We start from the raw sequence: 27,553 nt of genomic DNA on the forward strand, positions 1-27,553 counted from the left end.
GGTGCATTCATAAATAAAATATGTTCAAGATAATGGATTTATGTTCAATAATTCATCATCCGAATGTTTCAAACCGAGTGATATAATATGTGTCACAGTGTTCTGTAACACAGTGCTTAGCCAAATTAAGTTATCTTGAAACAGATTTATTGACAGGGTGGTTGCTGCATTCATTCACTCAGCAACCATTGCTTAATTACTCCTGCATTGCATATAAAACAAACAATGCCAATAGACTGATTCTAAACCACTCAGTGTCAGTATTAACTACACACACACAGGCTAACTGTGTATTCAAGCAGCAAAGAACATTACACACATTATCCCCTGAAGCACTGAGAGCGAGCTCACAGTTGGACTAAGAGGAGAGGAGCGCACAGAGCGGCATTGGGACTCTCATATTTGTCATTCATGACCTTGGTGCTCGCCAGCCATACGGACAGTTTGGTTTGATGACCCATCAGAGAATCTGTCTGGGTACTTGCAAGAGCCAGTGAGGGAAGAGAGGGGTGACATCCAGAGCTGCGGTCTGTTCAGCTGGACTGGGGTCAGTCAGAGCTTCTGAAGATGCAGAGCCAGCTGGAGAGCCATGATACAACTGGCCTTTATGTCCAGGATGTCCCATTCCCAGCGGCGAGAGGAGGCCATGCTGGCATGCTAGGGGGGCCCCTTCATCCTCATAATTAATGACATGAGCTTGAAGGGTGTCAGACCAGAGCAAGCATATTGCAGCACTGCATTAAGTTGCATGATATTTCATGTAGAAATTCTTTAAGTTATGAACTGAAAAAAAACTGGTCAGTAATGAGACTGACACGAACAACTATAACTATTGAAGTACAAACTAGATCTACTGGTGTGAGTGCATTGAATAAAACGCATGCTTGTGTTTAAATCTAAGCAGTAAACATTATAAATGGAAGAGACGCACATGTAATCATCAGTAACAACACATTTTGTTCAAAAGCAGTATTGCATCAAAACAAACTAACACATTGCAAGGTTCTTCCATCTGTCTGATGCTTAAACATTCAAGGGAGGCAAAGAAGAAAACAATTTACATGCAAATCAAAGCTTATCTGCACAATCTCTTTATGCCACTTTCCCCTGCAAAATTGCATTCTTATGCACAAAGGCATTCAATTACTGTAGCTGTGGTTCAACTTTTCACATCTCAGCTTTTTCTATATTCAGAGAGGCAGGCCCATGTACATTTAATAGGTAGCCATTCTGTTCGCTTGCTCGGATAGAGATTCACTGAAAGTGTGTCAGTTGGGGGAGATAGCGGCATGTATCAGTGCATGAAATAAAGCTCCTGCTCCAAAGTGACAGGCCCTGGATATTGTTGGCAAATGGATGTTAAATTCATTTCTGCAACCACCAATAGCAACCCCTGCTATGAAAAATTAACTGTATTCCGGCTAAAGGGAGAGGAAATAGCTATGCTAGATAAACCACAAAATCCTGTTTGTGAGTTATCCATCTGTCAGATGTCTTTGCAAAAAAAGTCCTTCAGCTTCCTCTATTGAAGACCCATAATGGATTACTGTGAACAGCATATGAGGGCGGAAACAAAGAGATGTCAAAGAGAGTTAGAGTAAATCTTAAATCTCTTACGCTCTGAGTTGGTGAAGAAGACAGACTCCACGGGTCTCAGAGCAGACAAATGTAAAGCATGTGTTAGCCACCAGAGGGCAGTGATGCTTATGGCTCTTCGCTGTACCAACTGTTTCTGTATGGTCTGTGTAAATTGTAACTCTGGTTCATAAGGTGTGGGTCAGTTGATAGTTACTTTAATTTCTGCCCAATTTTTCTGACTATAGTTTAACTGAACACTCTGATTGGTCCATTATCTGTACTATTGTTTTCTGTTAGGTAATGATTTATGGTGCAGTGTGAATAATAGACACACAACCAATCAAAAGATAGAAAATGCTAAAAAAAAATAAAAAATAAAAAAACATTTAATAAAAAACATTACAATCAATTGGAATAAAAATAAAAGATACAAGTGGGTGGAAGTTACATAAGTCTCGAAAATGTATTTATGCAGCATACTCTCTGTCTAATAATGGAAATCGCGGAATAAATTTTAAAACAAAATAAAAATAACACAAGTTTAGCTTAACAAATGGACACAACACCCATGTTCATATTTTCTTTGTTGACAATATGAGCCTCCATTTTTAAATCATATTGCTTCTGATTCACAAGACACAGATCTTCTCATTTTAATGAATCATTCTAGGGTTTGAAAAGACAAACACTGACATAAATAAGATTATTTCATAACAAATCATATCTATAGAAGTAATTGGTCTGCATAATGTTGCATAAAGCGAAAAGAAATAACGAAACAGAAGTGTGTTGGAGGTTGTAGTTCAATCTAATTGAGGTGACTTTTCACATCTCACCACCAGATGTCAATATACCACTTTGAATAACGTGGCCAGCTGGGCTTCTCAACTGGTGAATACAAACGTTGTTCCTTCTTGAATTATTACTTCTCAAATTATCCCTGTATTCCTTTCATTGTTCTGAAAATTCAAAGAAGACAAGAAAATAGTTGCACCAAGTCTGGGAAATTCCTTCACCTAGGCTACATGTCATGTGAACAGGACAAGATGATAAGAAACTGTTGGGAGAAGGTTTTCACTGAGGTGAATAAAGTCACAACAAAGTCATTTGTAAACAGTGCAAAACAGCCATTTATAAGACAGCAAACAAATGGCCCACCTGAGGCTTTTTTACTTCCAGTCTGAGGAAACGAGGCTCATTTGAAGAAAACAAGTTCTGGCTAACAAGTCTGTTATTATGTATAAATATTAAGTAAATTATTGGTTTCTAAATGTAAAACACAAGCTCAATTAAAACTGTTTGGAGTTTTTAATCAGATCACTGTTAAATGGAAGCGGAATTACATTTTTCAATGAGAAACAGAAACATCTCTAACTGCAGAGGACAAGATCATCCAAACTGTTAGATGTAAGGATTCAATAGGGGGCGCCAAACTCAAGGACAAACATGTTTCTCAAAGTAGCTTAAATTCTGCCCATAGAACAACTCAAACATAAAACAACAGACAGCCACAATTCCAATAAGAGTAACAACAGAAAGCAAGTGCAGATAAGAAAAGCAGGCTAGACTACATGTTTCATGTTCACATTAGTCTACATCATAAAGCAGAAGTAGCTTACTCTTGAAAAGAAATCGTCAGTTCCCAATTCCTCTATTTGTCATTTGGCCTTTGATTTGGATGCTCTCTATATGTTAACAGTTTGCATTAAGGAGTTGCATGAAGGAATTGTGTTATGGTCATCCACTCTTAATCCTTAAGGGAAGGAAAGTAGTCCTCACTCTACAACATAAAAACTTAAGCCAGCTAACTGTCTTTGTCAGAATCTGGCTCAAACCTGTAAGAGTAATGTAAAGTTGCCCCACACATTCAATATGAATAGATATGACCTGACCCATCAAAATGAATTTCAAACTGTAAAGGTTACAAATCCTCATCACCTTACTGGAAGGTCATTGGGTCTAAACAAATGATTAGTCGACTACAGTTGTAATGCAATAATGTTTGAAGCAAAGGGCTTTACAAAAGTTATTGACAAAATGTAGCTAGTTTGTTAAGTATAATTTAAAGACTAATGCAATAAGAATTGAATCAAATAAACAAGTAGTAGTAAAAAAAGGAACAGGGAATAAAAACAAGCAATCAAACAGCCTTTCAATACACACAAGGGATGTACTTTTGTGTAGATGTGAAATTGGCTTTTTCCCACAATTTAATGCCAGCTATTTGGGTGAGGGTTGGGGGTTCAGGGGAGATTTTCATGTCTGTGAGCTTCACGAAGTCATTTACTGTGCGTATCATTCTAGCCTACATCTTGAATCCAACCTCCTTGTCAATTAACGTTTCTAAAAACATATCTCAATAATAGTTTACATTTTTGGGGTAATGATGAAATGAAGACTTTTTATTGAGCCGAAGCCTCCTCCTTCGCTTCTATTTCCCACCCTGGAGACTGCGCAGAACGCTGTGCGGAAAAAAGTGCCTGTGCAAGCAAAACGGGGAAAGTTCATAGAGCCGCGGTGCAGGATGTCCCGTTAAGGAGAAAACAAAAAATCCTGCAGAGGAGCAGTGGCAACATAAGTGGACGGACTGAGAGAGTGCAATCCAGAGCGAACGGCAGTCACAGCACATAGCTTGTTGTTAAACTTGGAAATATGGGCTTTCCGACGATATTTAGTTTTCGTCGGAATGTTCTCAAAGTGTTTGTGTTTCAGTTCATTGCTTTACAAGCTGTGTATGCTGCCCCTTCGCCTATAATCCGGTTTCCAGGAGACGATACTACCCCCAAAACAGACAAAGAAGTTGCTCTGGTAAGTTTATCGCCTTTTTTTTCCTTTTTTTTTTTTTCTCTAAAACCACCTGTAATTAGCCCTCTCACCTGTGAAATATATTGTTAGAGGATGAGAAGTGTTGGGGAATACATATATTTTTTTAATTAGTAATTTATGTAATTGCATGGGAATGCTAAACAATGTTTTTTTTTTCTTCCATTAGCACTATCTGAATAAGTTTTATGGATGCCCACAAGACAGATGTAACCTCATGGTGCTCAAGGACACCTTGAAGAAAATGCAAAAGTTCTTCTCTCTGCAAGAAACTGGAGACATTGATGCCAGAACTGTGGATATCATGAAAAAGCCCCGCTGTGGTGTGCCAGATGTGGCCAACTACAACTTTTTCCACAGAAGACCCAAGTGGCAGAAGAAAGACATTACTTACAGGTCAGAAAGTTATCATTACCTATAAACTTGGTCTCAATTCGCATTAGATTGTCCAGCAGTTAAATTGCATAACATCTAATAACAAGAGCATTCCAGATTAATCCTGTACAGCAACTCAAATAATGTCATAAAGGAAGTATTTGATCAGATTGACCAGGTAAAAAAAAAAACAACAACTTTGGATTTGTGTTGCACGAACATCTTCACATTATGTGATGTGCAGATCACAGAAAGGTGAACAAAACTTGACCCCACCCAACTACTGCTCATAAATGAAACCACAAGCATTGACAAATACACTGAATATTTCTGAGTCAGTATACCAGTTTGACTCGGATCCCAAAGTAGCCTCAAACGAGTACAAGTCTGAATATGAAATCCTAGTCTGTTTGCCTTCAGACATGGACCTCAGCTTGGCCCTGTCTGACCCTCCCAAGCCCCCCTCCACAACTTACAGTCCACCCCACCCCCACAGTCACTGCTGCACGCCTGTAACTTGTGTCCTGCTTACACCAGCATTCCTGCACCCTATGTGTCAGGTCCTTTGTTTTTGTTCTTTTTGAGGTTTACAACAATGTGAAATTGGCTTATTTATATCAGCGGTTTTGTGTGCGTTGACAAACTTTGAGCCAAAGACAACAACCAGGAGATCTTAGGTTGTTTTTTTGTTTTTTTTAAAGAAAGTACAGTGTTGGTTAGTCATGTAACAATGTTTGAACCTTCGTCATAGACCATTTCCAGCATAGGATTCTCTCCGACTGTCATTTTGGCTTTTTAGTTGGATTTGACCACAAACTGAAAAGTATATAAACAAATCTAATGTTAACACAAACCTTTGCTTTTCCCCTGTTAACCCTGTAGAATCCTTGGATATACTCCTGATCTGGATGAAGAAGTCATAAACGATGCTTTCTTCAGAGCCTTCAAAGTTTGGAGTGATGTCACCCCACTCTCATTCACCCGCCTCATGGATGGAGAGGCTGACATCATGGTTAATTTTGGTCGTAATGGTATGTCATGTGGGCTATATGTAGAGCAAACAGTGTAGATTCTTCATTTATAAATAACTGCAACTAAAGACAGTTATGACATTTGAAGATAATCTCTATATTTTTGGGCCAAAGAAGCAGCTATATCACAAGTATCTAAGGATCTGTATGACACATAATTAAAAAGTCATCCATTTTAAATAGAAAATGGGCTTGAAAAACCCTGCTGGCTACTAAAGTAGTGCAGTCTTTCATACTAACTTAACTAAATATGGCACAATATTAGTATTGCTGGTTTGATTTGTCATATTCTCTCCAGTATAATCATTTAAACATTCTAGTTACTATGATAACATAAGGTTGCTTTCCTCTTTACAGAACATAAATAAAACCAAAGTTAGGCAACAGTTGAACAGAAGTTCACTGCCTTGTTTACGAAGGTTTTAGGAGCAACAAGCCACATGTTATTACAGTGACTGTTATTCCTTACAAGCTATGTATTCCTATGAAACAGTCTGTAGAGTTCTGGGTATTTCCAGATACTCAAACCAAATCAGCCACTTGATATTTACTCAGTTTCACAATATTTTTTCAGTGTCATAATATTTTGTTGCTGACCATGCTAAGAAAGAATCTGATAAACCAAAACCAAATGGTTGTGAATATTTGGATTTTTGTTTAGTGCAAACTTTTTTTCTGAATCTGTGTTGTTTTTCTGTCACTCACAGAGCATGGAGATGGTTACCCCTTCGACGGGAAAGATGGCCTCTTGGCTCATGCCTTTGCTCCAGGCCCAGGAATTGGGGGAGACTCCCATTTTGATGATGATGAGCAGTGGACGCTGGGAGACGGCCAAGGTAATGGCAATACTTTGTTTGGAAAACAATAATGCTTAGTGTTAAGGCTCAAAAAAAATCTTTTATGATATGTAGAAATTATATACAATCGTATCTTGCATAACTTGTCTGAAGGTGCATTGCATGCCAATTGATCTGATTGTGCATTTTCATATGTTGTCCTACAAATCAAAAGAGTTATATTTACGACTACAGATCATGGTAAGATTATTAATAAAGTGATGAACTAACGACAATGATGTTTGACTTTCCAAAGTTTTGACTTTCTTAACTTTGTCTGAGCTTTCTGGCATCAACATGACAAACCTAACACATCTGGAAGCTTAATAATAAGAAGTAACTCTCTTTCTCACATACTGGCCCAGAAAGTTTTACATAACATATAATTTTGTCTAAATTTCTAAAGTAATATGTAAACCTATTGTTGTCCCAATCATCGTGATTTACATTCCCACAACACTTTAGATGAATTTTCCTTCCACAGTTTATCCCATTTGCTGTGATTGGCACATCTTACTTTGAAATTGCTGACTAAATTGAGAGCATGCTTTTTAAAGGCTTTTTTTGTAATCTAGAAAGTCATTGGTTTATATTTAGTTCAACACAAAGTGTACTTGCAGGAACCTTCGAGGTTAGACAGTGTACCACACTGAACATTATGACACCTGTACAATTGTTGGGGGGAAAACGAGTGACAGAGATATGATGGGTTGTAGTGGAAATGTGTAAATCTGGTCTTAATGTATTAACAGTGGTGAAGGTGAAGTTTGGCAACGCTGATGGAGAGTTCTGTAAATTCCCCTTCCTGTTCATGGGCACCGAATACAACAGCTGTACGTCTCAGGGCCGTGACGACGGCTTTCTGTGGTGCTCAACCACCTACAACTTCGATGAAGAGGGCAAATATGGCTTTTGCCCCCATGAATGTAAGTTGGCCACACATGTGTTTGTATTTTCTGCTCCAGTTGCTTTTTAATACAAAGACTTTAATTAGAACTTTGTGGCCAAGATTTGACCTCACTGTCATTAATGTCATGCCCTACTTGCATGTTTCTAAAGTGAAACAAAAGCAGTTCTGCACCATACTGGGGAATGATACTTCATATGAGATAGTTACTTCATTTAAAATCTGTTCTGCTGATTTTGGAAAGATGGAAAGTAGGTTGTACAGTATGCCAGGAAAGTGTTTTTCTTTGTTTGAAGTGGATTATGGAATATTTCTTTTCCAACTCATTGCCCCACTTTAGAAAACTGTGCTTTGTTTATCATCTTGTTTATCTGTGTTATGTTGCTGTCTATGGTTCTAACATGATCACATGCCTTTACGATGTAGTGCCAAGGCAAACATGCACTTATGTAGTTGTTTTCAAAATGAGAAGACTGTTTAGCCTGGAGCCTCCCATTTTAGAAATATTTTTTTGATGGAAAAAGTACAACCTTTTTTGCTGAGATCAAATCGTCTCTTCTCTCTTTATCTTACATAGTTTGAGTAAAAGAGTCGGAGTTTATGACATTCAAAATGAAAGAACGTTGGCTCATTGTCAGCTCTGATGTACTGTTCTTGGTTTTGCTTTTAAACTATTTAATGTGTTATTTTTTTCAGTGTTGTTCACTCTGGGTGGAAACGGAGATGGAGCTGCATGTAAATTCCCCTTCATGTTCCAAGGAGAAAAGTACGACTCATGCACCACTTCAGGCAGAGATGATGGCTATCGCTGGTGTGCCACTACTGAGGACTACGACCGTGACAAGAGCTTTGGGTTCTGCCCTGAAACTGGTTAGATTTATCATTCACTGTATCTTAAGCTTAAAAGTACTTTTAGTAAATACTGCATGTCCATATAGAAGATAGCTGCAGAAATCCTCAAATGGGTTCATACTACAGTGCGTTTTATTGCCTGTGATCACTGTATTTTGCAGTGCAGTGCATTGTGCCCTGCCTGCTGCATGCTGGTTTACAGGAATGCTCCAGCTGGGCTTTTCAGTCGTACTGGCAGTCTGCTGAAAGGCTGTGAAAGTATTTTAATGTGCAGTGGCAGGGCTGATTTTCCATTCTGTCAGTGGAACTGGTTTTGTTGGAGGTAGTGCAGTAGTGAAGAGAGGGCTAGACATAGAGAGGTACAACTATCAGAGGTTTCATCTGGTTCAGATTGATAAGGAATGTAGCTTTGTTGCAAGCTTGTGCTAAAAAGGAAATTAGTTTTTTTTTTCTTCTTCGTGAAAGTAAACAGCAAAACCTGTCCTTTCGAAAATAAAATCATCAATCTTTTAAAGAAAGTGAATTTGGGCGGGTGCTTTTTGGTTTAGTGCCCTGTGGATTAGTTATTGATTTTGTATGTGTTGTGCCAGTGCTTTCATGGTGCTGATTTCAAAATCTTCGGTACTCACTTCACAACTTAATTCAAACCAGTGTGCTCTGAAGACACATTTTGGCAAATAAATAAGTTCATGAGGAGTTTAAATGAATTAACATGACTGCACGTATTAGTAATATAGTTTTACCTTTTGTTGCATGCTGCAGCCATGTCTACAGTGGGAGGAAACGCAGAGGGCAGCCCTTGTGTCTTCCCCTTCACCTTCTTGGGAGACTCCTATGAGGCCTGCACCTCATCCGGACGCAGCGACGGCAAGATGTGGTGCGCTAGCACCAAGAGCTACGATGATGACCGCAAATGGGGTTTCTGTCCTGATCAAGGTTGGAATAGTATTTGTGGAAAGTTCTTGCTATAGATTTGCCAAAACAGACAAATCAGTGAAAGATAATTTGGCAGTCCCAAGAAACACGATTTCTAATAGATGTATAGTATTGCAATATAGCACTCTATGAAGTACCATCACTGGTATATTGTAGCTAAAAACTGAAAGACCATTGTCCACTCCCTTTTTAGTAGCAGCATTTTATATTGGGGAATCTAAAGTGCAGTACCTTAATGTTGTTTCTTTCTTAAAGGCTACAGTCTATTCTTGGTGGCTGCCCATGAGTTTGGTCATGCCCTTGGCTTGGAGCACTCTCAAGACCCCGGAGCATTGATGGCCCCCATTTACACTTATACCAAAGACTTCAGACTCTCCAACGACGACATTAAAGGCATCCAAGAGCTCTATGGTAAGAAAAATGTCATGTGTGGCTAGTTTGCATAACAGGGATTAAAATTAAATCTCAACTAAAAAAAAAAGTCATGCTTTAATTTGAAACTGTAGAAGATGATTTTAGAGTCTTGTGACTCCCTCAAAGATGAAACCTTTTGCCAGATTTGTCAAACTCTTTGCTGTAACAGGTGAGGCAACAGGCAAGCCTTTACCTCCAACACAAGGCCCAGTGACTCCGATGGATATCTGTAAAGAGCCAGTAATCTTTGATGCTGTTGCACAGATCAGAGGAGAGACCTTCTTCTTTAAGGACAGGTAATGAATTCATATCAGGCATGAAAGTCCTAATATTGTTGATCAGAAGTAGAACTGTGCAAATGTACATAATAAATACATCCATTCAAGTTTGTTGTAAGTTTTAGTGAGATACAATGCTTCTGTTAGCTCTTGATTTGATAATGACAAAAATGAAATGCATGCTGGGATGTGTTTAAACTTGCAGTCATTGCTCGACTCTAAAGCTGGAAAATCTGTGATTCATGGGAACATACAAAGAAAATAACTAACTTTTAGCTCCATGACTTGTGAAATACTTCAGCCTACAAAAGCTTGTATCATAATAATTTTCTTTAAACCATCAACACTAAAGTCATGGGCTTCATTGTTATTTACTCGATCTCAAATTTCAGTCTTGTTCCCCAAGAAGATAGCTATTTAAATGCTTGTTTCATGATGCGACAATTAGCAAGAGGTAAAAACAAGCAACTCTTCACTCATGCAGTGACAACAAAACCAGTCATCAGTCCCAAACACAGTCTACCATCCTCTCCTCCACTGGCGCCAGTGACTCTAAAGTCTCATAAGCTTACTGTGTCTACTGGCTGACCCTGTGCAGAAGAGGAGTTTGTGAAAGGCTGTGGTTTCGACAGCCGTCTTTGTGAGTCAGAATGTTTTCCCGTACAACGATGGACATTTTCACTGCAGCAGCTGAAGTTTGTTACAGGCACATTCTTGTGAACAAAAAACAATAAAGTGGTTTAAAAGGAACTGCTCGAAAAGACAGAGATTGTCCTGGTTAGTTATGATTAGTTCAACATTTTTAACTGTACTGAAACATAGACTACTCATAATTCTAACTTTTTACAGAGCTGTAGATTCATCACAGCCATTTTCTGGAAAAGTATCCAAAGCAAACAGGCCAGCATACCTACAGTATGCACGGAAGAGAGTAGTCTTTCAGTTAGCCTGCTATTCCTCTCTGGAGACCTTGAGTTACAGAGTTAGAGTCTTTGAGTAACACGCCACAACCCTGCTCAGCTCATTTTTCAGTTCATTGTGGTTCTCTGCAACACATTTGCAATGATCGGCACAGCAGCTCAGACACATTATGGCCTGAATTCGAGCAGGGGGAAACTTTCTCTTTGCCATTTTCTCAGTGTGAAAGCAGGACACTTCAGAGGAGATCACTGAAGCGTTAGAACGTCAAAAATCGTTGACTCCTTGACGTTGACAGGCCATTTACATTCTGCTATGCTCAACTAGTGCTTTATTTTCCCATATTTATTAACTGTACACGGCTTTAGTATATTGATTTAAGCAAAGACAAGACTGAGAATACAGAATTTGAAAAGCATTAAAGTGACCAAACACATAACAACACATATATTTGCATTAGTTTGACTCTGCTGTTCTGAACCTCATGGAGGCTCAAAGAGTTGCAGTGCTTAAAAACATGTTCCATACAGCTTCAGATAAAAATCTGAGCTAATACTCACTTGACTCTCCCTTGTAAAAGTTGGATCCCACTTTTTCAACTGAGTGAGCATATTTATGATGTAGGACAGAACTTTACGATGAGTAATGCTTGTAAAACTCACAGTGCTCAGCAGAAAACTGTGTCTGTCTGTCTGGAGGCTTAAGAAGAAGGCAATTATATTCTGTCACGTAGAAACAGTTTGGCCTGTTTTTTGACGAGGTGTTTTGACAGTAATCTAAGTGCTTGTATGCTAGCATGTAACCATTATAGACATTTTGCAAATATTCAATATTAACTCTCAAACAATATCCTTCAGTCCAGGTTGATTTGACCAAAGGTTAGACAACTGCAGTAGTGGCTAAATACTTCAGTAAGCTCTTTGTAGAAATACAGAGACTTGTTTTTATCCCTTGCTGAAAAAGACTGACTGTCTTGAACTGTGGACACACACTTTTTGGTAGATAATAAATTGTGTGACAAATGTGTGTCATTTCTAGTGGCTGATTTCCATGAAAGATAAGACAAGATGTGGGAAATCTTCTGTTAGCATTAGTCATACATTATTATAGCTCCAACTGTGTGAAAACAGTGAACTAACAGCCAACAAAAAAACAACCATATTCCTGTTCCAATATCTAAATGTAAACATATTGTGTGACATGTGCAGCTCAATGGGATGCTACTTTATATAAAAAAAGGTTTGAAGTTTCAAGTCAGTTAGCTCATAAAATACTTCAACCCAGTCTGGCCTGGTTTTTGATCATTGGCAGCTAACCACATAATTCACATTCCTTTTTTGGTTTCCTAAATTATCATTTGAGACACAAAGTCCATTAGAGTGAAGATCACAGTTCTTGCTGTGTTGTCAGAATTACATTATTGTTGAATTGCAATGCATTGCAGATCTTAAACATTAATCTCTAATACAACACAACAATGACATTGCCTCAGCAAATACAGAATTATGAACTATCTTCTCAAAAGAAGTCTTAGCAATGGCTTGGGAAATGTATCCTCTTGGACTGTCTTCTTTGCGAACTACTTGAGCAAAAAAAAAAAGAAAAAAAAAAGTGTAGTATATTTTTGGTTTTCATTAAGTTGTAAGAGGGATAAAGAGGGAAAGCCCTCAGAAACACAGCTGAAATAATTTAACATATAGATGTTTCTCAGGACATGCGTGTTTGTCTTTATGTCAGTAAACTTTCTTCATTTTATCATTACTTATTATTGCAATTGGCACATCTTTTTTTGTTTAAAAAATAGGTCAGTGGAAAAGAGTTTGGGAAGCTGCTGTTGTTGTGCAGCTGTGTGTTGGAAATCCAGGCAAGATAGGTCTTGTTCCGTTGGCGTCGGCAGCCTTAGCTCAACGAGAACCAGATGCTCATGAATCAGGCCATTGTGGCTGGCTCGGCCAGTGGAGCACTTGCACTAAAACCTCGCGCACATACAGAAACACATGCACACACACAAACGTGCACACAGACTCACACACATTTCCCCCACCTCCTGATTATCCCCCTCTGCCCCTCTTTCACTCTCACTCTCATTTCATCCCCAGCTCATCAAGCTTATGATTGCTCACCACTCACTCTCTTTCTGCCAGGTTCCTGTTCAGGTCAGTAAACTTCAGAAGCAAACCCAGCGGCCCAATGCTAGTGGCCACCTACTGGCCAGATCTCCCTGCCAAGATAGACGCTGCCTATGAAAACCCAGTGGAGGAAACAACCGTGTTCTTCTCAGGTATGCTGACTAAATGAGAATAAAATGAAAAAGCTAATTTATAGCTTTTTGACTTGTGATGTCATTACACACATGAGCAGTGCTGTCAACTGAAAATTAGTATAACAACTGGAGCTAGTATCAAAAAGTGACTGAGTTACTAACCGAGGCATTGTATTATAAATGTCATGAAACTTCTTCGGAGGGTAACTTTAGTGTTCATATTTTTTCCACAGCTTGGCACACGTGAAAACACATTGAATGTTAATTTGCCAATTCGATTTTTTTATGGATGATGATTTTAAAAATGATGACTGACGTCTGGTAAATTTCTTCATTGTAATTTTGGTTACTTGATTTATTTTCGCTAACTTACGTCAGCTGACCTCATTTGCTCCTGGCTCTCTCCAAAATGACCTGGGTTGTTATCTCTATTGTCAACTGACACGTGTATCATAAACATGCTCCCCCCTTTCCATGGCTGGCTGTGTGATGGAAGCCACGGAGGGGGGAGAAATAAGGTTTAGTTTCTACTAAGGCTATCATTGGTTATAGCAGCCTTGCAATGGTATATTTATGGATTTTGTGTGTATGGATGAAATCTTTTCCTGAAACTGGATTGTGGGAGATGCAGTAGTTCTTTTTTTGTTGGAATATGACTCGAAGAGTACAGTTGACTGCTAGACGGGAAGAAAAATGTGTGTCAGAAAGGCCTGTGTGTTTGTCGGTGGTGTGACAGATGCATAGATTGTTGCTGCTGTGTTGGTTGGATGTTGAAATGGTATATATCGTCAAATCAGAAGAGTCATAGCTTTTATACACAGAATATCAGGATATTTTCAGGAGTTTTGCACCACTCGCCCAAGCAAGTGTGAAAGCACGACGTACTGACAACACTGCACATGTACCCTGTTGATATCATTCCTGAACTGTGATCACATAAACAGACAGCTTCACTTCCATGAACAATGAAAAAGAGTCTTCACTCTTTTACTATCTGGATGTCTCATTTTAACAGTCAAACTTAAGTTCAGACTGAAACATTAGGAGAAGCAGGAATTTTGGCTGAGCACTTTCGTGTGCGGTACAAACTCTTGGGACAGTTGAAATACTCTGCCTAAGTTATTAGTGGTTAATGATGCATTCTTTGCATTTTACAAATATGACGACCTTCCTGAATACTAATGAAATTTACAGGACATATTTGTCAGTTTAGAAGACTTTAACAGCAGTACTGGTTTGACTATTGAATGGTTAAAGATGACCTCACAATTGATGTGGAAATCTATGCGGTTGAAAGATTTCAGGGAAAATGGACTCGATTAGACGTTCCTGTTTTAAAATAATTGTGTTTTATCATTTAAACATGTGTTTGCAGCGTTATTGAAGCCATAATATTACTTTTGTAACTATGGTATATTATTCCTCCTAGGCAATGAGATGTGGGTCTACAAAGCTGATGCGTTGGAGAAAGGCTATCCCAAGAGGCTCTCCAACCTTGAGCTTCCCACTGACCTACAGCAAGTCGATGCTGTCTTCAACTTCAGGAAGAACAGGAAGACCTACTTGTTTTCTGGGGAGCAATTTTGGAGGTCAGTATGAGCAGACTGATTTTAACCATTTGTGAACTGTATCCTTATGTGCAGTAATGTGTTACGTCTGGATCTAATTAGTGTTTTTTGGGGGTCATAAACTACCCTGCAACCAATAATTGCTGTTAGTCCTTGCACAATGAGATAATTTACAGTGTTTTTTTACAATTAACTGTTTTATTGCTATGAAAATGTTTGAGTGGTGTGGTGTGTGGGGACTTACTTCTACTCTGTGTACAGATACAATGAAGAAAATAAGAGAATGGACCCGGGCTTCCCCAAACTTATTGCTGATTCCTGGAATGGCATCCCAGACAGCATAGACTCTGCCTTCAGTCTCAATGGAATTGGTAATACATCTTCTTTTATATGAGTTGTTGCTTGGAGGCTCAGTGGGATTTGAAGGAAGGAATATGTTTCCAGATGATAACAGCACAAATTAACATTGATGGATCTAAAAATAAAAGGGCCTCAATGGAGGGCCTCGGGAGGCTTTCTAAGACACCAAATCTAATTAATAAAGAAAGATGTTATAATGGTAAGTAAACTATACATTTTATTACTGGTTTCCAAAACAACAAAAAACAAACAAACAAAAGACTTGCTTAGCCTTCAACTTCATATCAGTCTTAAGAAGATCGAAGGGATAAATGGAACAGTAATATGATATAAGATAATATATAATATTTCTTATGAACGGCCTCTATACATAAAGATTACGTAAAGATTGCATGGTTGACTGATTTTGTGTTGGTTTTGGTTGTCTGTGTGCTAGTGTGCTCACAGTTTTACAACTGGCCTTCCTTTTGGTTTATGCTAGGCTCTATCAGTGAGCCTGGCAGTGTGCCTATGTCAATAAAACTTCTCATATACCACCCAGCATGCAGTGAAGCCGTTACGCCAAAAACGAAAAGTTTAGAGGAACTGACTGTTCAGAGAAAATAAGGAAATAAAACAGGCCAAAGGGAGTAGATGTGCAGTTGGGGAGTATCTGTGGTCTTCTAGTGTTGACAGAAGACAAAGGGAGAGTTGCTTAACAGTTTGCTTCTTTAATGTACTGTTAGTGAATACCTTAGGTTAAAACGTGTTGGTGTACATACATACATACAATTCTTTTTACATCTTGTACTCAACGTTACTTCCATTGATGCTGTTACCCTCAAACCTGTGGCCCTGATGCTAAGGGTGTTATTAAAACTTGTTTGTCCATGGCAAGCAACCAGGGATTTTTCCATTACTGCCTTTCTAACATACACAAATTACTGTAAGCAAAACATAACCGCTTCTCCACACAGTGAACAAAAATATGTATATAAAGAAAGTCTGTGCCGCTCTACAGAGGTTCCTCTGTATGATTCCTGATTCACAGAGAGGCTATCGTTGACCACAGCAGATCCTGGTTAGATGTTAGAATCCTCATCACTTTGATTGTACCTGTTTTAGAAATGTTCTGACTTGTTTTAAAAAAATAATAATAATAACAATGCAGCTTTTAACATAGAGTGCCTTGTGCTTGTCTTTCACAGATTACAGCTACTTCTTCAAAGGTAACCACTATTTCAAACTGGAAGACAGCAGCTTGAAGATTGTCAAATTGGGGGAAATCACAAAGGACTGGCTCGGTTGTTGAGCATTTTCAAAATGTTTCACAACTCGCTTTTTCCTGCAGTCACATCTGGCCTTTTGAGGACATTGCCATAGTATACCAAACACAACTTTTGGTTTCACCCTGGCAACTCTGCACACTTCTGTGGGAGACGTGTCCCTTTCAGCCTGAATAACTCACCTCCAGCTTTGTAGAAAGGAACTTCGGGACTTTATACACAGGCTGAATATAGGCAACTGGATATTTGCTATTTTTCTATGTGATGTCGACATGTCATTTTTTAGGCTGATGCAGATTTATTAAAAATGTATGCCCCTTTTTATTGTTTCATAGTTCTTTGATTTGTTTTTTTGTTTTTTTGTTTTTTCAAACTCAGACATCAGGTATGTCAACACTGCATTGAACGCAGTGCTTTACTGTGCTGTGAGATATTGCTGTTTTATGCACATTTTATTTTTAAAGGCTGTTTTAAACCTCATGAATAATTCATGTTGGTTTTAGAAAGACTTTTTTCGTCCATTGTACTAAGTGCAGTTTTATAAATGTATCATTTTTGATTGAGTAATTTTGTGATTGTTGTGCAATACATTTGAAAAAATGAATATGCACAATGCATTTGACCGAAAATGGTGCTTTAGAGATTGCTTTTTGCATAGAGTCCTAAATATAATATTTTATATTCATGCCTTCTGGATTTCAGAAAGTAGTATTTGCAGGCACTCATTATTCTTCATTTGATTAGCATTTCATATAGGACTATAGACTACAAGGGGAACAGCTCAATATGGAGACCACATTATTTTCCTGGCAGCTCCATGTTGGATTTCCCTTCACTTTTGGTACAGAAGGATTTAAGGCACAGGTTGCCTCTAGAGGCTTTATTGGTTTGCTGCATGATGGAGTCATGACAAGAGTACCAGTAGTATTGTTTGATAATTCCTTTTTTATATTCTGTTTACTCTCTTGGGTTCTAACAATGCATTAAATGTACTGTGTTGTTTTTAATGCTTGAGCACTTTGTTACTGTCATCAATAAAGATGGTCAATATAGATTATTTTGGGGTCTTTGCCTTTAATTTAAGAGGACAGCTAAAGGTAATGTTGTTGGAGAGAGTGGGGTGTGACATGGACCAATCGGGACCAGGGCTCGAACCTACAACTAGTGCTGTGAGGACAGCAGCCCACCGAATGAACCAAAGATGGTCGAATGTAGATTGGTGATTAATATTTTCAAATAGTATTCAAGTGGATGACTCATGACACAGTAATGGGCTGGTGAATTTAGTGTCCAAACACCAGCTGTGGAAGAGCTTTTCACAGCATAAACTGAACTAGCAAATACCAATCTTTAAAACACTTGTAGGTAAAGTCCTTGCATTCAAAATGATACTTGTTAAAGAAATTAAGAATTGCCAACACAGCCTACTTCAACCAGCAGTTTAAATATGCTAAATGCAAACAAATGACCCTGGAAGTGTTATTTGTATTATTCAATCATTAAGTCTGGTGCTTTAAAATACTTTGTCAAATCAAAGTAATCCCTCGTAAAATCAAGTGGAATGTATAGGCAAAGTAATAAAATCATGTAGAGTTAATCTTGCTCAACTATGTTCATTCTCTGCTACTTGGGTGAATAATCCCATTGCAGCTAAATGATGCAGTGGGGATTTTCTTTTGAGGGACGGATGATTTTTTTACAAAGCAAACTGCGCCCTCTTGTGGACATTTTCAAGAGGATGTAAAAAGCGTGTATCCTTCATTTAGCCTTGGAAATTGAATCTTTGCAGATCTTCAACTTGTTTATATTTCAGGTATCTTTGGGTTTATGTTCATCATAAATTGATAAAATGACTGAGATGCAGCCTAATCACCCCCCACCCCCCCAACCACCCAAAAAAATAGGCCCATAGTCACCGACATTCAGCCTACTACAACATCAGCTTCTCCTCCAGTCAGAGTAATTACAAATAGATCTAATGATGTAATATCATGTTGCAAACAAGGTTTCACAGACAAAGTATGCAGAATCCTTCTGCATGCTTTAAAGGCGCACAGTGGTCAGAATGAAACCCTGCGGTGACCACGTTTGGAGGCGGAGCTTGAAACGCCAGTCCGGAACAGCTCGCGCTGGAGTTCCTGGCTGCTCGGGTAATCATCTGAAATGGGAAAAACGAAATGAGAAAGCAGGGTGCCTGTTGCGGAAGTGAGATGATAACATAACTGTGGCGCGACCAAATTATTTCCCTGTTTGCTCTGTCACCGGACTGCAATGCCGCCACAGCGAGTGTTCTCCCTGCCGAGGCAACAATCCCTGCTGCTGCCTGCAGTCATCAACCCGTTTGTTCAAGACACCAAACTCACCAAAGCCGCTGTTATCAAAGTGAGTATGCTGTTTGGCTACAGTGGTCATATAATGGCATTGCTTTGAGTAACTACGTTGTTTACAGTCATTGCTTTCGGCCACACGGCTCACACACGGGCGGTGTTTGAGATGATGTGATTACGCGCACACACACACACAGGCTGCTGCTGTGTTACCACGGCCTGCGTAATCTCCAGCACTGAGGCTTTGACAATCGGCTTGCAAAGCCTCGTAATGTGCAACAGCAACAATGAGAGCCGTTGTGTGTTTTTCTAGAAGGCCTCCCAAAGATGTGTATTTCCACACTCGTGTAGCCTGTGTTGCCGCTCTGAGGAGCGTCAACCACAAAGGGTGCAGTTTGACAGCAGACTTCCCTTTATGGTAAAGGCCTGATTCTCACTGTGTGTGTGTGTGTGTGTGTGTGTGTGTGTGTGTGTGTGTGTGTGTGTGTGTGTGTGTGTGTGTGTGTGTGTGTGTGTGTGTGTATGTGTATGTGTATGTGTATGTGTGTGTGTGTGTGTGTGTGCACTTTTCCCTGCAGTGTGTCCTCCTGGGAATCTTCCTGGTCCCAATTCGTGCCATCCTGATTTCCCTGGTTCTCATGGTGACATGGCCAGTGTCTGTCATCATAACCTTCAAGCATCCTCTGAAAGGAGCTGTGGAGCCAATGAGAGGATGGAGACGGTACATACAAACACTATCCCTGCATCTACAGTGCATCTCTGCATCTGAAACTAACAGGAACGAAACAGCAAGTCAGCAGTGATGTTGCTTTCATGTCTTTAGCATAATGAAAAAACAAAAACGTTGTTACTACAAGGTGAGCCGTCTAATTCAGAACGTGTATACACTGGTGAAGGAACACAGAGATTGAACTAAAACCACTTTACTAACACAGAGTTTAGTTTCTCTAAAACCAGAAGAACGCGTTTCCTGGTTTCTTGAACCGGGCGGTAAAACACAGCACAGGCAGCACAGTCTCAAAATAATAAGTCTTGACATGACTTAAATGTGCAGGAGCACGCTCTGCGGCTAAATCATCTTTTTCTTGATCATATCTGCACCACAAGCCTTACTTAAGCTCAGTTCTCAGTAAAGGAACAGTCAATGGTATAAGCAGACATCTAGAAAGGAAAACATTATGTGATCTCTTAAATCTCCCAAACCAGTATTTCATCAGCCAACGGTCATCATGCAAAAGAACGGATAATCCATGCATTTATATAATCAATGATTCATATCCTTTATATATCACATGTGTAGATATTAACAGCTGCTACACAGTTAAAAGGAGAATTCCTGTTACATTGGACCATGGCGCTTATATTCATGACCATATATGGTGCTGGTAATGGAAATTGGAGCTTATCTTTTAAGCCATTTCAAGGCCAACCCCTTTACTGATTTTCTGTTTCCAGGCCCTTATATTCTCAGGGTGGTTAAAACGAGGACACTGGACAATATAACTGAGTAGTTAACGTTTTACAGTTTGAATTAGTCTTCATCTTAAATGATAATTAACAGTAAATGACGTTATGGAATGTTGAATCACAGTTGATCACTGTTGAATCAAATGATTCCCTGTTCCTAGTAAAGGCATGTACAGCAGATTACATTGAGAGAAACACTTAACTTTCCTGGGCGCTGATGGCCCAGCGGTTAGGTCCCTCCCCATGGAAAGAGGCTACTGTCACTCAATCAGGCAGCCCAGGTTTAAGTCCGACCTGTGGTGCCTTTCCCACTGTCTCTCTCTGACTCAGCTGAGCCCAAAGGTTGTTTACTTGTAGTTTGTGTTAACAACAGGGGCTTAAAGGCGAGTGTACTTGAATGGTGTTGAGAGGTTGTAAAGAAGAAGTGGGAGTAGAACATGTGTTACTCTGTAAAACATACATGTAACTTTGTGTGTGTATGTATGTGTGTGTGTGTGTGTGTGTGTGTGTGTGGGGGGGGGGGGGGGGGGGGGGGGAATGGTGCAACTCTTCCTGTGTAACATTTCCACTTTGTACTCAAGTGTATCTGATCGTAGTTCAGACTTTAAAAGGTAGTCAGAGTTCACGTTTGTACATTGCTAATGGCATTATGAAACAATACTTTTATGAAACAATACATTATTTCTAATGTAGTAATGAGTTCTTGTAAATGTGATCATCTGTAATGTTCTGCTTATCTCCAGGTTCATGTGTCGGAGAGTGATGGCTGCCTTGGGGAGGGCTTACTACTTCTGCATGGGTTTCAGAGTGGTGATTAAGGGCAAGCAGGTCAACAGCAACGAGGCCCCCATCCTGGCCGTGGCCCCGCACTCCACTTTTTTTGACGGGATTGTGTGCATTGTTGCTGGCCTGCCCTCCACCGTCTCTCGTGTGGAAAACCTGGCTACACCCATCTTTGGCAGTAAGACACGTTCTGTTTGCTCGGTTGTGTGGTACAGGCTTTAGAGTATGTGTCAATGGGCGCTTTCCTGTTCCTCTGTGTCCGGTGTGTGTGTGAACTTGTGAAAACTCTGAGATCAGTGAAACATGTTTCTCATTTTGTTTATGTGTCATATGGTGACACCACAGGGCTGCTTTTATTAATAGCTGCTGCTTAATAATATTATCCTGTCACTTTGGTTGTATTGAATGAAATGGCCTCGCCCTGTTCAATTGTTTAATACTAATAAACCGAAGCAATAACTCCAAGGGTGGTGCATGAAGTAATCAAAAGGAAATATGACTAACAAAGTACCTTCTCTTTTGAGGGTTGTGTGGTAATGTGTGTGTGTGTGTGTGTGTGTGTGTGTGTGTGTGTGTGTGTGTGTGTGTGTGTGTGTGTGTGTGTGTGTGTGTGTGTGTGTGTGTGTGTGTGTGTGTGTGTGTGTGTGTGTGTGTGTGTGTGTGTGTGTGTGTGTGTTTTCCCTCTCTGTAGGGTTTGTGCGCTGTCTTCAGCCTGTGCTGGTGTCCAGAAAGGACCCTGATTCCAGGAAGAATACAATCCAAGAGATTGACAGCAGAGCCAAGTCAGGGGGCCACTGGCCTCAGGTCAGTCACAACACCAACAACGACAAAACCCAGGCAATAACGACCCAATAGTTTGCTGGTATCAGCACGGGTTGCAGATCAAAGTCAGCGCTCGTCAGCTTAGAAAAGCTCAGGGTGTTAGTTTGGTTTCAAATGAACTAATTGTATTTACAAGTTAAGTTAACCATGTCAAAGACAGAGCAACCATTCAGATACTATTAGAGTAAATAAATGTTGGATTATATAATTACTTGTTTTTTCACCTTTGTTTGCATCAGAATCATAACACTGCATTTACCTTACAGAAACAACTCAGCGTGTCATTTCTTTCCTCTTAATTCCCTTTGCTTTGTTCCTCAGGTCCTTATATTTCCAGAGGGAACGTGTACAAATCGGTCATGTCTGATCACTTTCAAGCAAGGTGAGCTATTTCAAATTTGATGTCATGTGATGTCAACAGCTTTTTGGTATGCTTGAAGAAAAGTGTCACATGGCACATTTTATTCTGGTGCTTCCCATTTCTAGGGGCCTTTATCCCTGGGGTCCCTGTGCAGCCTATACTTATGAGGTATCCCAACAAACTGGTGAGTGAGCAACTGCACACGACTAGTCCGCTCACAGTTGATGTGTAGGCGGAGCCAAAGATAAAATGCATCCATTTGAGGAAGAGAACGTGCACTTACAGCATTAAATCATGACTTTAATAAAGCAGAAACGTATGGAGTCATCAGTTACTGCCCATCTGCACATCTTTAAGCCTCTCATGTTGTTTAACTTTGATTCATTTTGTTTTAAGTTTGCATTATTGAATTAGGCTGTATTAAATATAATCCCTCACAAAAGAAAGCTGGATCTCATAATTATGAGATGAACTGCATCACGTAACGTGATTTATACATTTCCCTTGCCAGTTGTAACTTATAAAGAATGTTTTTCTTGTTCAATATTTTCCCCCCTTGCAGGATACAGTGTCTTGGACCTGGCAGGGTTTCGGCGCGTAAGTATCCTCTATTCAGTCGTTTCTCTTGAAAGGTTTCTCATGTTTCAATGATGGTTTGGTGAAAGTGGTGTCTGCTACTTCTGTTTCGAAGTCGATACACATCCTTTAGAACATAAAAGAGTCAACGTTGTTGCTTCATATTCCTAGAACTGTTGCTGCTGTTGTAGCAACATATTTAACTGACATTTGTGCTTGTGTTGCGTGTAGGATGACGCTGCTACTTTTGACTCTGAGCCAGCTGTACACCACAGTAGAGATAGAGGTAAAGGAACTTGTCCAAGCCTTCATCTGTGAAGGCAGAGACATGTTTCTTCTTTTCATTTGCTTCTTCATATACATAATGCTCAATGCACTTGTTTAAAAAAAAAAAAGAAAAAAAAGAGACGTGAAGAATAAACGATTAAGAATCTTTTTATCTGAATGTCATGATTTGTTTTATGTGCAACTTGAAGTGAAATCCAACGACAGACAGCATGTCATATCGGAGAACATGCTTGCTTTAGCTAATCAGTGCTATTACGTTTTAGCAGAGACAACTAAGTGTTAAACCTTTGCAGCCGTCATTGTTGCTTCTTTTTCTTTACAGTTCTTGCCACCACATATCCCCACAGAAGAGGAGAAGAAAACCCCCTCCCTGTTTGCCAGCAGAGTGCGAGACTCGATGGCCCAGTAAGAGTTCATCTGTCTTCTTTCTTAATGCCATTCTCCAGTGCGTGTAGTACAATAAACTACGAATGAGAAGCAGAAGTACACGTGTCACACACAGACACATATGTTTATAGAACATCATAAAATTTGAATTTGGCAGAGAGAAGATATGCCCGTTTCAAAAATGTTTCAAAACTTTCTGTGTAATTCACATCTTCTCTCTGCTGTTTTGTGTATTGTCTGTTACCTATGTGATGTGTGTAGCCTTTTTTTTTTTCTTGAATTCAACCAGTAATTTTGCATGTTGTACTCACTTGAATAGCCTTATTGTACAACTGGTTTTGTTTTTGCACTCTTATCTTTACATTTCCTCCTGGCCTGTTTTGTTTTGTTTTCATCTCTTTACACACATACTTCATTAACTGTGCACTGGGTCTGCTTTAAGAGCTTTGGGTGTGCCAGTGACCGATCACACGTACGAGGACTGTCGTCTGATGATTTCAGCTGGCGAGCTGACGCTGCCCATGGAGGCAGGTCTGGTTGAGTTCACCAAAATAAGCCGAAAACTCAAGTAAGCCCATTTCACTTCTGAATAGTGTTAGCATTACCAGGCAGCGACATTAAAAAGGTGCTAAATGTGGCTCGTTGTATCCTGCTCCCCCAGTATGAATTGGGACAACATGAGGAAGGAGCTAGAGGGCTTCTCAGCTATGGCCAGCTCATGTAAAGGAGGGCGGATCACCATCGAGGAGTTTGCCAGATTCCTGAAGCTATCAGTCAGCCCAGCGCTTGAGGAGCTGTTTGCACTGTTTGACAGAGTGAGGGACAAATATTTGCTAATGGTACAACCAGAACAACTTTAACCACTGAACAGTAAGGATTGGCTCTGACTCGCATAGTAGGAAAACTCAACAACTGTATTAGTTGAGAACCAAATGTGAAACCCTCTTATCATTGAATGTGGAGAATTTTTCATTATCATAATGGCAGCTTGATTTAAGTTGACCAGCCTATCTAAACTAAATGCCCCAAGTTGCATTACAAACAGTTTTTGACAAATGAATGGATGGTTCTACCTCGAAGAGAGGATTTCATAGGGCCAGCTCAAGATGTATTCAGCCTGGTATGTGAACCAGAAGTTTGAGTAGAAGGAGTGGACTAAATACAGAAAAACTACTACCAACATTCAATTCAGAGTTTTTTTTTTCCATTAGAAAATCTCTGCTTTATAAAGTACCATAGAAAATTACACCCTGTATACATAAGCATCTTAATATTGCAGTCCAGGTTTCCCATGCTGTCTATATGGTTTACTCCTCTTAAATCATTAAGGGTGATATTATCAACCATTAGGTTCTGCATTTATCAACTCAAGTATTTGTATTGCTGTCACTTTGACCCCCCCCCCATCTAGAATGGAGATGGCACTATAGACTTCAGAGAGTACGTCATTGGTGTGACCATCCTGTGCCGCCCAGCTAACACTGAAGATGTTCTCGTAATGGCTTTCAAGGTAGGCTTCAAATATTCAGACGCCACTGTGTTTCTTAAAAAGGTCTGAAAAAAGATACTGAATATAAATATGCAGTTTTAAACATGGTATCCACTTAAATAACATTTATTTCAGCCTTTTTATTTTATATGAACTTTTTATTTTTTGTGTATGAATATTAAAATGACATTAAAAAGACACTGGATGCATTAAGAAACACAAACTAAGCCCAGTGGCTGTGACTGCAGTTGATAGTAGAGTCCAGCAGACAGGAACAGGGCTGTAGGAGGAACAGAGGCAGCCTTCACAGAGGCTTGGATAATGTCAACGTAACAATGTGTGTCTGTTCAGGAAACGTGGAGTCATTTTGCCGACCATAAGGCCAAATGTGATTTCAGACAAACAGTTCTCTCGTTTATTTAATGTTGCTGAAACGTTATTTTTGTTCAATTCAGCGTCAACAGATTTGCCCCCTTTGTTTAACAATTTTTTGACCCACGTTCTCCTTTTTACTCTTCAAAAAGTTATCCAAACATGGGGCGCCGATAGCGCAGCGGCAGCGTGCGCGCGCGTACCATGTTGCGAGGCTTTGCTCCTCGCGCGGGCGGCCCGGGTTCGCGTCCGGCCTGTGGCCTCTTTCCCGCATGTCTCTCCCCACTCTCTCCCCCCTTCCGACTCTATCCACTGTCCTCTGACTCTATCAATAAAGGCAAAAAGGCCAAAAATAAATCTTTAAAAAAAAAAAAAAAAAGTTATCCAAACATTTGTTAAATGAACTGTAAATGACTGTTTCCGCAGCTGTTCGATATGGACAAGGATGAGAAGATCACTCGGGAGGAGTTTACTGCCCTGCTGCGCTCAGCTCTGGGTGTTTCAGATCTCAACATGGCTAAGCTCTTCAAGGAGATTGATGCTGATGGCTCCGGTTTCATTACCTTCGGTGAGCACTTTGAAAACAAACATCAAATGCCAGGTGATGTTCTGGTGTTTTTGATCTGTTATGGCGTCCACTTTGGTGAATGATCTTCTCTGTGTTTGTCAGATGAATTTCAAGCGTTTGCCATGACGCACCCGGAGTACGCCAAACTCTTCACCACCTATCTTGAGCTTCAGAGATACCAGGCCATCCAGGAGGCATGTCCAGGTGATCTCCAGCTTTCCGGTCAGGCCAGTTCAGAAGAAAATCAGGAAGACAGCACCTCTGACAAAAAAGATGACTGATATTGAGGACGACTGTGAACCTCACTGAGAGACAGAGGACTCTTATCTGAGCGGGGGAATGCAAACAATTATCAGCCCTCCAATGAATATAAGCAAAATCAAGTCTCTTGTCACTGCGGAGCCATGTTATAGGTCGCGTGCTTGCCTTTTTTTAAAGACGGTTTTTTAGAGTGCTGCCATTACATTTTAGTGCCTTATAGATTTGAAAGAAATCTTCCCCGAGCTCCTGCACAAGACATGTAGATCTTTCATCCTTAAATCCTTTGTGTGTGTGAATTTTGACGTGTCAACACACAAAAAAAAACAAATGAAAAGCTAATCATATGATTAATATATGTCTGAACTCACGTGCACGCTCAGTGTTTTAACTGTTTAAACCCTGCAATGTTTAGATGTCTAATGTTAGTGACAGTATAATGACGCATTTCAATACTTTCTTCACATTATTGTAAACTGCCTCACCGTGTTTCTGCCTGAGATCCATCCTTCTCTTTGCCCTGAGCTTACCCTTGCTTGGACTGAAATGAACATAGCTTTGTGTATTTTTTTTCCTCTTTGTAAATGACTGAAAAAAATGCCAAACACGCATCTTTTAAAATATAAGCAAACACTCATTGTGCTTCTGTGTTGCTGTATAATTAGTGTAGAGTGTACTTTATTAAGATCTTTCCAGTCTGGCATCCCACAGATGTTCTGTGTAGAAACTATGTCCATGAAGTGCATACACGCTGCACATTAGTTTTTTTTTCTCTCCCAGCGCTCAGGGACACAGACCTTGTAAGACGGCTGTATAATTAGCCAGAGGTTTGCTTTGCATGTGTTATCTATTTGCATTTCTACTGAAGCCCGTTGTTGCTGAGACAGCAGAGTGTCTGCACAGTTTTAAGTTTACTAAAGCAAACGAAGCACTGAAAATAGGGCAGTTTGTGAGCAAAAAGCCAACAGTGCTGCTTCACAACATTGTATTCCAGTGGGGTGTACTTTTAGATTAACTAGCAGTGCTGTTATTATTTTAGCATGTGCTTTGCAATTATGTGATTTTTTTTTTGTTAACACTGCAAAAATTTGCTTTGTAAAATAAAACAAATTTAACTCTTGCATGTGTTATTAGATTCACCAGTATGTAAATTATTAACAACTTTCAAAGACATTTTATCTAATGATGTGACTATTGGTTTACATCTAATTCTCAAAACTCCCACAAGAGGGCAGCAGTAACCTGCTACTTTTCCACTGTGTGACTGAGGGTTTTTTTGGGCTCGGTGTACATTCCAGCTTGATTTGTATTATTTGTTCATGTAGCCTTTCCTTTAAATTAAACCCAGGGCTACACAAGCATGAGGTTCTCGTTGAGAAGGATTAGACAGACATCCAAATTTAAGGTGGATAGTGTCTTTTTTATTTTTCCTTTGAAGGTTTTAGGACTGT

At 39.7% G+C, this 27,553-nt stretch overlaps 2 protein-coding genes across 2 annotated transcripts; both read left to right on the forward strand.

Annotated features, from left to right (window-relative positions):
* Positions 1 to 4,061: 4,061 nt before the first annotated feature.
* mmp2 (matrix metallopeptidase 2) lies at positions 4,062 to 17,461 on the forward strand. Its single transcript, XM_079338729.1, has 13 exons — positions 4,062 to 4,386; positions 4,571 to 4,797; positions 5,659 to 5,807; positions 6,515 to 6,643; positions 7,396 to 7,569; positions 8,247 to 8,420; positions 9,165 to 9,338; positions 9,594 to 9,749; positions 9,922 to 10,048; positions 13,093 to 13,229; positions 14,641 to 14,800; positions 15,041 to 15,150; positions 16,327 to 17,461. The coding sequence occupies exons 1-13, from the start codon at positions 4,231 to 4,233 to the stop codon at positions 16,428 to 16,430; spliced, it is 1,977 nt and encodes a 658-aa protein (XP_079194855.1). The 5' UTR covers positions 4,062 to 4,230; the 3' UTR covers positions 16,431 to 17,461.
* Positions 17,462 to 18,474: 1,013 nt separating this feature from the next.
* On the forward strand, positions 18,475 to 27,222 carry lpcat2 (lysophosphatidylcholine acyltransferase 2). The gene is made up of 14 exons (XM_079339583.1): positions 18,475 to 18,786; positions 19,310 to 19,452; positions 20,942 to 21,159; positions 21,673 to 21,785; positions 22,125 to 22,185; positions 22,290 to 22,348; positions 22,727 to 22,761; positions 22,972 to 23,026; positions 23,351 to 23,433; positions 23,858 to 23,983; positions 24,077 to 24,230; positions 24,827 to 24,925; positions 25,703 to 25,844; positions 25,947 to 27,222. Exons 1-14 carry the CDS (start codon positions 18,676 to 18,678, stop codon positions 26,123 to 26,125), a joined length of 1,578 nt encoding a protein of 525 aa, XP_079195709.1. The 5' UTR covers positions 18,475 to 18,675; the 3' UTR covers positions 26,126 to 27,222.
* Positions 27,223 to 27,553: the final 331 nt, after the last annotated feature.

The sequence above is a fragment of the Symphodus melops genome (assembly GCF_947650265.1).
Source record: "Symphodus melops genome assembly, chromosome: 3".
NCBI classification, from domain to species: domain Eukaryota; kingdom Metazoa; phylum Chordata; class Actinopteri; order Labriformes; family Labridae; genus Symphodus; species Symphodus melops.